Source organism: Rhinolophus hipposideros, assembly GCF_964194185.1.
Source record: "Rhinolophus hipposideros genome assembly, chromosome: 9".
Taxonomy (NCBI): Eukaryota; Metazoa; Chordata; class Mammalia; order Chiroptera; family Rhinolophidae; genus Rhinolophus; species Rhinolophus hipposideros.
In genome coordinates, this window is record NC_138055.1 from 48,124,615 (window position 1) to 48,137,994 (window position 13,380).

General features: G+C 38.9%; 1 protein-coding gene across 3 annotated transcripts in view; it reads left to right on the forward strand.

Moving 5' to 3' along the window:
• Positions 1-6,471, forward strand: part of ANO6 (anoctamin 6) — a 181,649-nt gene extending 175,178 nt beyond the window's left edge. For all 3 annotated transcript variants that reach the window (XR_013994056.1, XM_081060689.1, XM_081060690.1), the window contains one exon: positions 3,198-6,471. Coding sequence is in view for 2 of the 3 variants with exons in the window: in XM_081060689.1 (XP_080916815.1) it covers positions 3,198-3,404 (207 nt within the window). In the remaining variant the exon portion in view is untranslated. The remainder of the gene's footprint in view (positions 1-3,197) is intronic.
• The last annotated feature ends 6,909 nt before the right edge of the window (positions 6,472-13,380 follow it).

Genomic DNA, 13,380 nt, shown 5'->3' on the forward strand with positions numbered 1-13,380 from the left:
AGAAAAGTGTCTTCAATTTAGATCCCAGGTTTTTCTCAAATTGATAAATATGAGAAATATTATATTGAGAAATCTCAAATATGAGCTTATAATCAAAGATCAGTGACATTCATGAGTGAGATTCAGCTGGAAAAAAACAACCCTCTTGAACCCTCAATAACTTCAAGAGTTTGAATTATCAGATAAGGAATATAAATTAACTGTATGTAAAAATGTTTAAAGTAATAAATGACGATCAAAACTGAGCAAACAATAAGAAACTATAAACAATTACATGGCAATTTTGAAAAATAAATAGAACTTTTAGAAATGAAAATATAATTATTGAAATGAAAAACTAACATGGCTTAAACTGAAGGGAGAATTAGTGAATTGGCAGATAAGTCTGAAAAAATTACCCCTAACATCTCACAGGAGATAAGAAAATGAAACATATGAAAAAGAGGTTAAGCAATAAGGAAGACACAATGAGGACCAGCTTTCCAAAAATAAAATCATAGGATGAAAAAAAATGGAGGAGAGGTAATATTTGCAGAGTTATTGGCTATAATTTTTCCAGAATGAAAGACATCTATTCACAGAGCAGGACACACAAAAAATTAAGCAGAAGAGATAAAAAAAAATCCACATTTACACACATTTAAGGAAAATGCAGCACACCAAAGACAGATGACTGACAAAGAAAATTAAAATGAGAAAGAGTACTTTTTAACAGCAATATGGAAGTCAGAAGAGAGTAGTCTAATACCTTCAAAATGCTAAAAAACGTAACTGTAAACCTTGAGTAATTGAAAAATCTTTCCACTATGAAACTACCAGTCCACATGGTTTTATAGGAGAGTGATACAAACTTTCTAGAACAGATTATTTCAGTCTTATACAAACTCCTCCATCTATCACAAAAAGGAAATGCTCTCCTTTTAGATCCTAAAATCAGAATGAATAGAAAAAGAAAATTATAAGCTAATCTCACCTATTAGGTAGATGTGCAGACTGACTCTAGCAATATATTTTTAAAAGATGGCATCATACCACATTGACTATCACAGAAATGGAAGGGTAGTGTAACAGAAAATCCACATATCCATAAAATTACCCACCTCAGAAACAGATGGGGGGAAAAAAAACCCTCTTTCCTACAGCATCAATTTTTGCCTCTTTACTATGTAATTTCCATCCTTCAAACACACTCATCTCTCTCTCATCTCAAAATATTCTCCACCCTCACATTACCTTACTTATCAGAAGCCTTTAACACAGCTGCTCCCGCTCTCTTCCTTGAAATTCTTCCTCACTTGGCTCCTAAGAAAACACTATTTTTTTTTCCTTTCCTCCTACCTCCCTAGGCAGTCTCTTAATTTCTTTGCCAGCCCCTTCCCTCTCTCCTGAATGTCCTGGGGCTCATTCCTTGGTTGTCTGCTTTCCTCTCTACTCACAGCTTTGATGATCTGATGCCGTGCATTGGCTTTAAATGCCATCTATATGCCAGTGATTCACAAGTGGCTATCTCTAAAACAACTCTCTTCTGAACTCAACTCATGAATCCAACTCCTTACTTGACTTTTCAGCTTGGATATCTAACAGATGTCTCCAATATATAGCCCCAAATTCCCATGTTTGCTTCAAGTCACTTTTAATGTTCTTCTCCCTACCCTGCCCTAAATCGGTTCCATCCACAGCCAGTCTTCCCACTCTCAATCATGGCAATTCCTTGTTTTCTCTCCCCCACTTACCCCACATCCAGTCCTGTTGGCTTTTTCACAGATCTGACACCTTTTTACCAACTCTGTTGCTATCACAGGTCACAGCCACCATCATTTCTTGCCAAAATGAAGGCAACAGTCTTCTCGCTAGGCTTTCTGTTGTCTTCATGTCTCACTCAGAGTAAAAGCCACAGTCCTTACAGTGACATACAAGGCCTTGCACTCCATTACCTCTCTGATGCCCCTTCTCTCCTCCTTGCTCCCTTCACTCCAGCCTTCCCATTCATGGACCACAGCCTGCAGGCTTCCACCATATCGACTTGGCACCGGCTATTCCCTTTGCCTTGAATGGCTTTCCTCTTGATATGTGCATGGCTAATTCCCTCACCTCCTTAAAGTTTTTGCTCAATGAGACACATCCACTAATCTATACAAAATCCATTTTAAATTCACTTCCCACCCTAATACAATAATTCTTACTCTGCTTTACTATTTTCCCATAGCTCTTATCACTTTTTAACACCATGTATAATTTACTTGTTTTAAATTATGTTTATTGCATACTATCTCTATCCCCTTGCTAGGTCAGGAATTTTTGAATACTGAATAAATATAAAGGTGTTCACCCTCATTAGTCGGCAGAGAAATGCAAAGCAAGACCAAAGTGAAAGTACCTTTCATAATCACTGTGTTTGTTAAGGAAAAAAAAGTCTGATGATAACAAGTGCTGGCAAGGATGCAGAGCAGCTGAAACCATGCCACACTGCCAGGGGCAGTGCAAGCTGGTATAAATGCCTTGGAAAATACTGTGGTACCATCTTGTAAAATTGAACATTCATGTTCCATAGTCTCAGCAGTTCCACTCCTATGTGCATACCCTTGAGAAACTCTCACAGATGTGCTCAGAATCCCAGTGCCAGAACATACCCAGCATCATTGTTTCTCGTACAAAAACTAGAAACGAATAAATTATAGTACACTCAAACAATGGAATGCCATACAGAAGTGAAAATGAATGGACGATCGTTGTACTCGGTAACACTGATAAATCTTAAAAACTAGTTTTGAATGAAAACATTTTTTTCATATATCACATTATGAGTTTTATGAAGGTCACATCAAGCAAGACTACACAATGTGTTATGAGGAATATATATTTTGTTAAACTTTTTTTTCAAAAGTAAAAGTGATATACTTGCACAGATAGTGTTGGGAAAGAGCACACACAAAACTACAGCATTGTCAGTGTCATGATGATTGTTATAGCTATTAGATATATTCTTTCCTACATATCACCTAATATTCTTGAAATATATAAAGGAACAATGTAACTCCTTGGCAGAGCCACATCATGGCAGGAGAGACGGGATGGACGTGCTGAATGCCCACCACCTTGTCCACATACACTGCCATAATGACCAGCTAAAGTAAATGAAAGAACTCTGTTCCCCTCCATAGTTTTGTGGTTGACTTTTTTCTTCTTCTCTCCTTCAGCATGTCATCTACTCTGTGAAATTTTTCATTTCATATGCAATTCCAGACGTATCGAAAAGCACGAAGAGCAAGATCAAGAGAGAAAAATACCTAACCCAAAAGCTTCTTCATGAGAATCACCTCAAAGATATGACAAAAAATATGGGGTTCTTAGCTGAGAGGATAGTAGAAGCAGTCGATAACAATTTACGACCAAAATTAGAATAAGAGCTTTATGTTCTGAGAAGCACTTTAAAGAATTTCGCTCTGTCAAAAAATATTATGAATCTCTAATGAGAATGTTTAAGTTCAGTCACTTTGGCAAATATGAGTCTTTGACTATTGCCATTTTCATGTAGATTATTTTTCAGTTTCAGCTAGCGACGCAGGAACTGGAAAATGTAAAACTTAGATCAAGAAGGGCATAAAACTAATCACCTGGAAAACCTAAAATGTTACCTTTTTTGATAAATTGGAATTTCAGTATCACAGGAAAAGTCTCTTAATGTGCTTTAAAAACACCCCTTCTAAAAAAGAATGGATTCTTTTTTCCCCTGTGATTACTTCATTCATTTCTGTTCTCAAACCCATGATCTTTATTTTTAGGTAGTGTTTCATTTCTACACTTTGCCAGATTGTTCCAGAGTTATTCCCTTATTATGTCATCATTAAAGACAAGACATGCTATCTTTTGCGTGATTAAAAATTGCTAACTCAGAATGCTGTATTACGTGGCAAATAGAGTCAAGAATTTATGATATTTAGGTATATTATCACATCCCTACAGAAAAGGAAACCTCAGTTAACAGGAAATAGTTTCACTCTTAATTTTGTCCTATCTTTCCATCTCAAAGAAATACTCTTAATGGATTGGAATAAAAATTGCAAGATTCTGAAGCATATTTGTGCTGATACACAGTGACACCTTTTATCTTCCAGGAGCAGTCCTAGCATGTTCTGTGCCTAATCAATGTTGACTGCTTTGCAACCCTCAAGGGAATAAGATTGCAAAAGCTGGGAAAGTTAGATTGAAATAAAATTGTAACACCTATTGATCAGGTTAATTAATTTACCTCTTCCAAAGAGGTGTAGTTTCTTGAAAAAAAATGAAATCAAGTGATTAAAATTACATTATCAACATAATGGTCTGGAAGACATAAGCCCATCAATTTCCCACCAGTTGCCCTTTATTTATTAGCTGCAGGAGGAACATACAGTATTACAACTCACAAGCACCATGGAGAATGGCTCGCTATACAGCCATTGTGACATGAGGAAGCTGTGTGTGCATGATTGAGAGAGCACCAAGTGCCCTAATTGTGAGCCACACCGTGTTCCCATAGGGGAGCACCTTTCCGCAGGGATTTTGGATGTCCAAGTGATCAGCATACCAAAGCATCTGCCATAGGTAGCTAGCTCCTTGCACCCTCCATTCTCCTATTCCCAGCCCAGTAACTTGTTTGTAGTTGCTTGTTTATACCAGGGGAGCATTTGTGGGAAGGGAGGAGAAGAGACAGGAGAAGACCCAGATTGTTCCCAATCAAGAAAGGAAACTCTGGATTTGATTTGAGCTACGAGCCCCCCCAACCCAAAGCAGTCAGGCTCTAGGGTAAGAAAAGAAAAAAATTTTGTCACAAACGCTGCCATCAGCTGGAGGTAACTTCCTGCTGAAGTCCCGCACCATGTATATCTTGCCCTCGATTTGTTCAGCCCAGCAGTCTCTGCAGCGCTTTACTGCCTTCCAGGTGCTACACAGGGCCCGCACCCCTCACCCTTGACTGGTAACAGGGAAATGCTGGGTGCCAGAGAGGGTTTCTGGCACCAGGTTCTTGCTAGATGGGCCACCACCCACTGGGACGCTGCTAACCGCCTAGATACCCAGGAGCCACGCCACTCAGAACCCCAGCAGTAAAGGAAAGGAAACGTATTTTAGTGAGCAGATTTAGAGGCTTCTTATAATAGAGTAGCCTAACTCCAGGTCACAATTCTAAATGCCTGCCATGAATAGTAAAAGAAAATAAAAGCGGTATTTAGGTCGTATTCATCAAAGCAGTATCTGGACTTTTGAACTGTCTCACTGGATCAGAGACAGTATTTCACTGGATCAGAGACAGTATTTCACTATCTTTCTTGGCAATGCTGATGTGATCAGAAAGTGCTCCAATCAGTCCACATGAGGTCTGACTGCACAGGAAGTGAGAAATGAATTTCTTCCCAGTGAGGAAACTGTTTCTCATTCCACACAGCGTAGCCGGGCGTGCCACTGTTCCTTTCCCTGCTCACCTGTGATACTGCTCCTGGAAGTGGTATCACTTGGTCTCGGATTACCTCTCTGAACTGTATGACTGTCTCCTACTATTGGATTTGGCAATCATTTGTTGCTTATGGAAGCATAGAAAAGGAAATGTTTTTGCCTTATCTCCTTGTATATAAAACTTTAAAACAATTGTGCATTTATGTTTTCCTAAATCATCTTGCATAAATTGCTTCCATGGTCTAAAATGTGCTTCTGTGGACAGGAGGGGAAAAAACCTCAACCTTTTTAAAGGCAGCAGATACGATGTGTGACACCACCAATATTCCCCAAACAGCTGAGTTGTAGTGGGGACCCAGGGTCACCGTGACATCCACAGTGTTAATGTCAGTCTGGTGCTGAGTTGTCGGTGGTGAAGAAAAATATGGGTCTGTGTCTGCGGCACTCCTGAGCTGTCCACGTGCTCAGAGGCAGCACCCCTGGGAAAATGATGGGTGTGGCAGTGGACCTATGAAGGGAAAATGTGGCCCTAAGCCTGCCCAGTGTTAACCACTAGAAAGGTTTTGTTCTGTATCCTTTTGTAATGCCTGTGAATTTTAATGAATGGAAGCATTAGACCAAAACACTCAGGGGATTTTTCTTGAAATGTCCCTCGGATATTTTAGTTATATCATTAGAAAGGGAAAGCTATCATTTTTTGTTGGTCAACTAAACAAGGCCATGTGATAAACTGTCACCAAAGTCTTCCCTTTTAATTGCACATGCATCTTTAGTTTCAGAAAACATTAATTCACAATGACGGGGTGGGGGGCAGAATGTGTTCTTTTCTTGAAACACTTCTTATACCATTTTGTCATGTTTGTATTATATTTTATGATGTTTGAAAATTTAAAATGTATGAGTCGCTTACCTAAAGCAGAACTGAAATATTCATAATGCTCTTCATACACTGTGGCATACAATGTAAAATTTATAATGTTTTGTGATTTCTTGCATTTTAATATCCTTTTATAATTATGAGCATTTTAATAAAATCATTTTAAAAATACTGGGGTCTACTCTATTTAATTCTCTTAATTTTTTTAAGAAAGAGTAAATATATACCTGCTAGTTACCAATTACATATAACTCATATAACAAATGTTATATAGATTATATCTAAAATTATAGTTTTTCGCAGCCTATACTTACTTTGAAACATGGCTTTTCTGGGGAAAAGTGGGGGTGGGGATTCCCCCAGTGCTGCTGCATAGAGTTGTTGGGATTAAGCCCTACCGAGGGCACCAAGCCTGGAGGCCAGGGGGGACATGAGAACCAGCCCACCTCTGCTGACCCTTACAGGTGCGCCAGTATCCAGTTGTTTCCTGTAAGAGGAAGAGGTCCCTTGTCTACTTGCATAAAGATGGCTTCTGCTTGCTAAACCATGATCACAGGCAATGTCACCCAGAGAGGGCAAGTATCTAAGTCTCAGAAAGGCTGTGTTTGGACCTTCAGTGGCCCTGGGTACAGAAAGGGGAAATTATGGATAATATAGACTATAAAAGATAATCTTATTACAAAACAAATCAACTTGTTTTTTAATTCTAGACAACGTAACTCCAGATCTTAACTCACTCCATCCTTCCTTTTTTTTTCTTTTCACCAGCTTAAATTTCATTAGGTGTCTATCAAACTATAACTCAAATATAGTCTATAACTGGACCAACAGAAAGAAGCCTTTTCTTATCCTTAAATAATACCCTTGGTACTGGTACTAATAATGTTATTCTTCCCTTTAAACATTGTAAGTCCAGCAAAAGGGCAACTAGAAGTTTATTTCTTAAGCCAAGTACCCCCTTCTCATTGAGGGGGCATGGTGAGATCTTACGTACAGTAGTTCTCCCTTATCCACGTTTTCACTTTCTATGGTTTCAGTTAACCGCAGTCAACTGCGATCCAAAAATACTAAATGAAAATTCCAGAAGTAATTCATAAGACTTAAATTGTGCACTGTTCTGAGTAACGTGATGAAATCTCGTCCTGCCTGGGACATGAGACATCCCTTTGTCCAGCATCTCCACACTGTTGATGCCACCCGCCCATTAGTCACTTAGTCGCCATCTTGGTTATCAGATCTGTCACAGTATTACAGTGCTTGGGTTCAAGCAACCCTTGTTTGACTTAACAATGGCCCCAAAACACCAGAGTAGTAACACTGGCAATTCAGATATGCCAAAGAAAAGCCATAAAGTGATTCCTTTAAGGGAAAAGATGAAAGTTCTCGATATGGAAAGAAAATCATTTGCTGAGGTTGCTAAGATCTACAGCAAGAACGAATCTTCTATCTAGGAAATTGTGAAAGAAAAAGAAATTTGTGCTAGTTTGCCAAGAGAGAGACCACATTCACATAACTTATTACAGTATATTATAATTGTTCTATTTTATTAATTATTGTTAACCTCTAATTTATAAGTTAAACTATCATAGGCATGTATGTATAGAAAAAAACATAGTATATATAGGGTTCGGTACTAAAAACATAGTATATGTAGGGTTCGTACTATGAGGTTTCAGGCATCCACTGAGGGTCTTGGAACATATCCCCTGCAGAAAAGGGGGGACTGCTGTAACTGGTATTTATCTGACCCCCACCTGGCACCATGATAGATGTTTACTTGTGCATTATCTCACTGTCAACATGATTTTTTGGAAGAGAGATTTTAAGTAGATTTTTTAAAGGATTATAAAAGTAGTATATGTTTATAAAAGAAATGCAACATGTTAAAAAAAAATCCCAAGCTGTACAAAAAGGCTGTGCAGGAAACCTAAGTCTTACTCTCGCTGCAGTCTAGCCCATTCCACTCCCCAGAGGTCCCAGGAGGTGGGAGTTGAGGTCATCAAGGGCAGTCTGCCCCAAAGAGACCCAGAGATTTGCTTTGGTTTTCAAAAAATTATATTTAGTATATTAAAGTTGCAGGTCAGAAAAGCTACTTCTTTCCTTAAGCTTTTAAGTTCAGCCCAAATCCTATTCTTTTCATAAATTTAGGAAATTATATCACTTTTTAAGGAAAGTTTGAATGTTTATTGCCACTTAATGAAATGCTTTAAAATATCTGAAGTAACAATTATTAATTTAGTCTATTCCATTTCATTCTAAAGTACTCCAGTTTGCTGGCCAGCTGTGGCCAAGAAGCCATAAGTGGAGGGAATGCAAACTCTTCTGTCTCCTGCTCTTTAGAGGACACCTTCCATGAAGCCATTTAGCCCATATCCTCCTTTGCCACCCTTTGTTACTGGGAGACTGAATAAACAAGTGGGCAATGGCCAGACTATATGTAAAAACAGAACTCTGATCCGCAACCTGTAGCAACCACCTCAGGAAACCAACCCCTTATCTACAATAATCAGACCAGGACTTACAGGAAGTCAGACTGTTTTATCTGTGGTGACAGTTCAGGAAGCCAAACAATAACCCCTCTGACAATCAGCCCCAAAGGCCAGGACTTAAATTAACACTAACAGCGTTCCTAATTTTTGTCCCTACTTCCAACTTAGGACCAACCAAAGAAAGCCAAATACCGTGTTTCCCCGAAAATAAGACCTAGCCGGACCATCAGCTCTAATGTGTCTTTTGGAGCGAAAATTAATATAAGACCTGGTCTTATTTTACTATAAGACCCAGTCTTTAATATAATGATATGATGGTATGATATGATATGATATGATATGATATGATGATATGATGTGATATGATATATGATGTGATATATGATATGATATAGGACTGGGTCTTACATTAATTTTTGCTCCAAAAGAAGCATTAGAGCTGATTGTACGGCTAGGGCTTATTTTCAGGGAAACACAGTATGCACCACTAACCAATTACACAGGACACCCCACTTTTGGTTAGCCCACCTACAGCTTCCCCATGTCAATCAGGGCACTCCCGAAACCTTCCCTTTTCCACTATAAAGCTTTCCCACTTCTATTTCTGCCCGAGTCTCTGCCCAAATGCAATTGAGAGATGATGGCTGACTCACCTGCTATAGGGAGTTTGGAATAAATAGCCTTTGCTTGTTCTCATCTGACTGGTCTTCATTTATTTCACATTACTATCTGATACAAGGTGGGGCGGGGGATTGCTGGATGGGTATGACAAACACTGGGAAATGTTACTTTGGCCAATTTCTGCCCTTGAATCATATTGGGTTGTAGGAGAGGGAAGGTTGGTAAACTACAACAGATAAATCTTCTGGAAATGTAGATTGGGCCACCAGAAATGAAGTTATGAACTTTACACAGAGTTTTGCCTTTGATAGCCATTGGAGAATTTATGAAAGACTTCAGAAAGGAAAACTGGAAGCAAAAATCTCATCTTTGTCCCTGGTGAAGACTCATTTCCCTTCTGTCTAAACTCACTCCTCTGAGATGCTCAAAAGGTGCCTGGACACCTTCAAATTCAAAAAAGAGTTTGAGACCAGTTCTCATGTTAGGGAAGCAAGATTTTACCTCAGCTCAGAGCCTTCAGATTCCACAGGGCATTCAAGCATAAATAGGACGGAAACCAATCCTGGGAAAATGGGCTGTGGCCATGACTATTTCATTTTATTTGGGGAGATGTTTTCCTTTGGATATGAAACAGAAGATTTTGCAAATGCTCTTAAAAGATCAACATTTCCATTTCCCACCAGAAAACATAAAATAGACGGCCCTTTAGACCCCTTTGCCTCATTTCCTGAAACTGTTTAGCACATGGGATCTTTTGCAATGCTGAAGTGATTTTATTTTATTTTCATCATTTAACCTACTGGAAGGGACCCACAAGATCCCTGGCCCTACCCTTCATTTCTCAGTCACTCATCTGGGCGCTTTGCCATGATCACACCTAGGTCTTGAGATTAGAAGCACTCCACACCAGAACTCTAAAATAAGTTGACTGTGATTTCTAATATTGTTCAGCATAATAATAAGCACATGTATGGTTACAAAATACATATCTTGCCATTACTTTCTCTGTCCTAAGAGTCACTGCGGTGACTAGAGTGGTAAGTTTCTATTACCAAAGAGTAAACCAAGGAGAAGTTGCCTTCTCTGTGGTACAGAATGAACTGCAAGCGCTGACTACCAAAATTTAAGGGCTCACCTCATCACTGGACCTTTTCTCCTCTACTTTGTTTTTAAATAGACCGATCAAATTTTACCTTCAAGTATATTGGTTCCTTTGGAACAATCAGTATCCACCATCCAGTGCTCTAGCTTCAAAATCAAAATTGTAGAACAACCCTTTCTCAAACACGGACTAGAACAGGAAGGTGGGAAGCAGTTTAAAGAGTCCAGGGAAATGAAGACAATCAGGAAAGAAAACAAATCTCTCAGGAGATCCAGCAAGTAATAAGATGTTCCAAGTCCCTCATCTCTGCTATGAGAAAGACCATGGGTGTAATTATCAAAACATACTCCATTTTGGTTGCACCCCAAAATATTTAAAAGCAAACATGTAAGGAGCAGCTCCCAGGAAGTTGTCTCAGTTGCCCTTTTCATTGGTGGCAGTGGGTCAGATACAACCACAGGAATCTCACTGGGGCCCAGAAAAAAACATTAATGCTCACCCTTTGCTAATAATTAGGCAATGTAATATGTTTAAGGACCTCTTCAACTTTCTTTGCAAGGATAAGTCACTTCATTATCTCCCTTGTTTTAATCTAGGAGATTGCACTGAAAACCTAGAATAAAACTTTTCCCAGATAATATTCTTCCATGTCACCTTTTGAAGGTTTATCACCATTTGGATGTGAAATGATATAATTCCTATCCTCGATGGTGGCACTCCACATTAGAAAAAGAACGGTCCCTGCATGTCTCTTTGGGGCTCTGTCCCTGAGTGTTCTTGGGCTGCAATCCTTTGCAGTTTGTCAGCCCAATAATACCAGTATCATTTTCTAAATCTTGTCCTGCTTAACATATCCATTCAGTTATGGCTACCTAATTACTTAATATTAATTCCCCTGCTTTCTGCCAGCTGCTGCACCTAAAAGTAAGAAAGACCCAACACCAACCACCTCAATGCTGCAGCCCATGGATACAGTCTGCGCACATGTCTGTGATAAACATCTCTTTTCTTTTGTCCTCCATTTTTTTTAGGAACTATCGGGCCATGCTACACCATCCAAACTAAACAAAATTTTGTATTCTGTGAATCAGGGCCTGGGGAAAATGAACTCCCTCTCCCTCCCCACCATCCTACATATTGTAAATGAACTGAAACTTTGGGTATAGAGTGAGGATTTTAATCTATTTATATAATTATCTCAAGAAGAGTTGACCTCACCAAAAATGTATCCTGTTTTAATTAGAGCCAACAAGTACATTTAGAATAGAACAGAAAGTCACTGAAAAAGAATGAGGGCAATGTTTGGGTAGAAGATGGTGTTGATGGTTATTTTACTGGGGTTCCAGGCAGCCTGTGTGGGGTATGGGAAAGCCACTGGCTGGCCTCATAACGGTTAGCAAGCGGAGACAATTAATGTACATATAGACAACATCCAGACCATACAGATAAATAGAACTCTAACCCACAATCTGGGCCAACCTGCCCAGGAAACCAACCCTTTACAATAATCAGACCAGGAACCCAACCTGCTGTCAGTCAGACTTTAGGAAGTCAGATTGCTATCTCTAGTGACGATTTAGGAAGCCAAACAATATACTCCTGAAACAATCAGCTCCAAATGGCCAGTACTTGATTAATAACTGACTTAATTTCTCCAATTTTTGTCCCTGCTACCAACTTAGGACTACCCAAAAAAAGCCAAATATGGACCTTTAACCAGTCACGTAGGACACCCTACGTCTAGTCAGCCTGCCTCCAGCTGCCCCCTGCCAACAGCCTCTAATCAGGGCACACCTGAAGCCTTCCCCTTTTCCACTATAAAGCTTTCCCTTTCCTGTGCCTGCCTTTGAGTCTCTGCCAAAACACATGAGACAGTCGCTAACTCCTTTGTTACATCAAGCTCAGAATAAATAGCCTCTGCTTGTTCTCACTTGATTGATCTTTGCTTATTTCCACAAAGTTATTTAACCTCTCTAGGCTCTAGCTTCCTAAAATGGGACTAAATAGCTCCCATCACTTAATGTCGTTTTGAAGTCCCTAATATCTCACACTGGATTCAGTGTGTCAGGAAGTGTAAAAAACCACAGGATGAACACGGGCGTCCTCTTGGAGGTTAGTGTTTCAATGATTAGGGAAGAAATGACCAACTTAAAACAAACATATGTATATTGTGCAATTGAATGTAAAATGTGAATGAATTTTTAATAGAAAATAACAATATTTTTAAAAGTTGCATACTGCTTTGGTGAGGTGAGCTGGTTTCATCTAGATTCTTGAGTTATACTTTTGTTTTCTTCTATTCATTTGGAATTTAGGTGGAAAAGTCTAAGAAATATTGACATAGGTTGAAAACACCTTGTCAGCCTTGTGAGATTCTAGAACAACGGTTCTCAAAGTGTGGTCTAAGTTCTCCTGGGAGGGTCTGGGATCTTTTCAGGAGGTCCACAAAGGCAAAACTATTTTAATAATAATATGAAGACATTATCTGCCTTTTCCACTCTTGCCCTCACAAGTGTGCAGTAGAGTTCCAGAGGCTACATAACATTGGATACCACCACGGATTGAACACAGAAGCAGTTATCAGCATCCAGCTGTTTTCTATTAAGCCAGACATTAGAAACATAAAACAATGCACTCTTCTAACATTTTGAAAAACAGTTATTTTTCATTAAAACGTTTTATGTTTCACATGCAATGGATTTATTGTTATTTAAGATTTAATTATTAACTCTTTAAAAGTCTCAGTTTTAGTTTCTATTACACTAAACATTAAAAGATATGATTCACATAAATGTGTTTTTTGGGGGGGTTCTCAATATTTTAAGACCAAGACCTGCATCAAGCTCAGAATAAATAGCTTC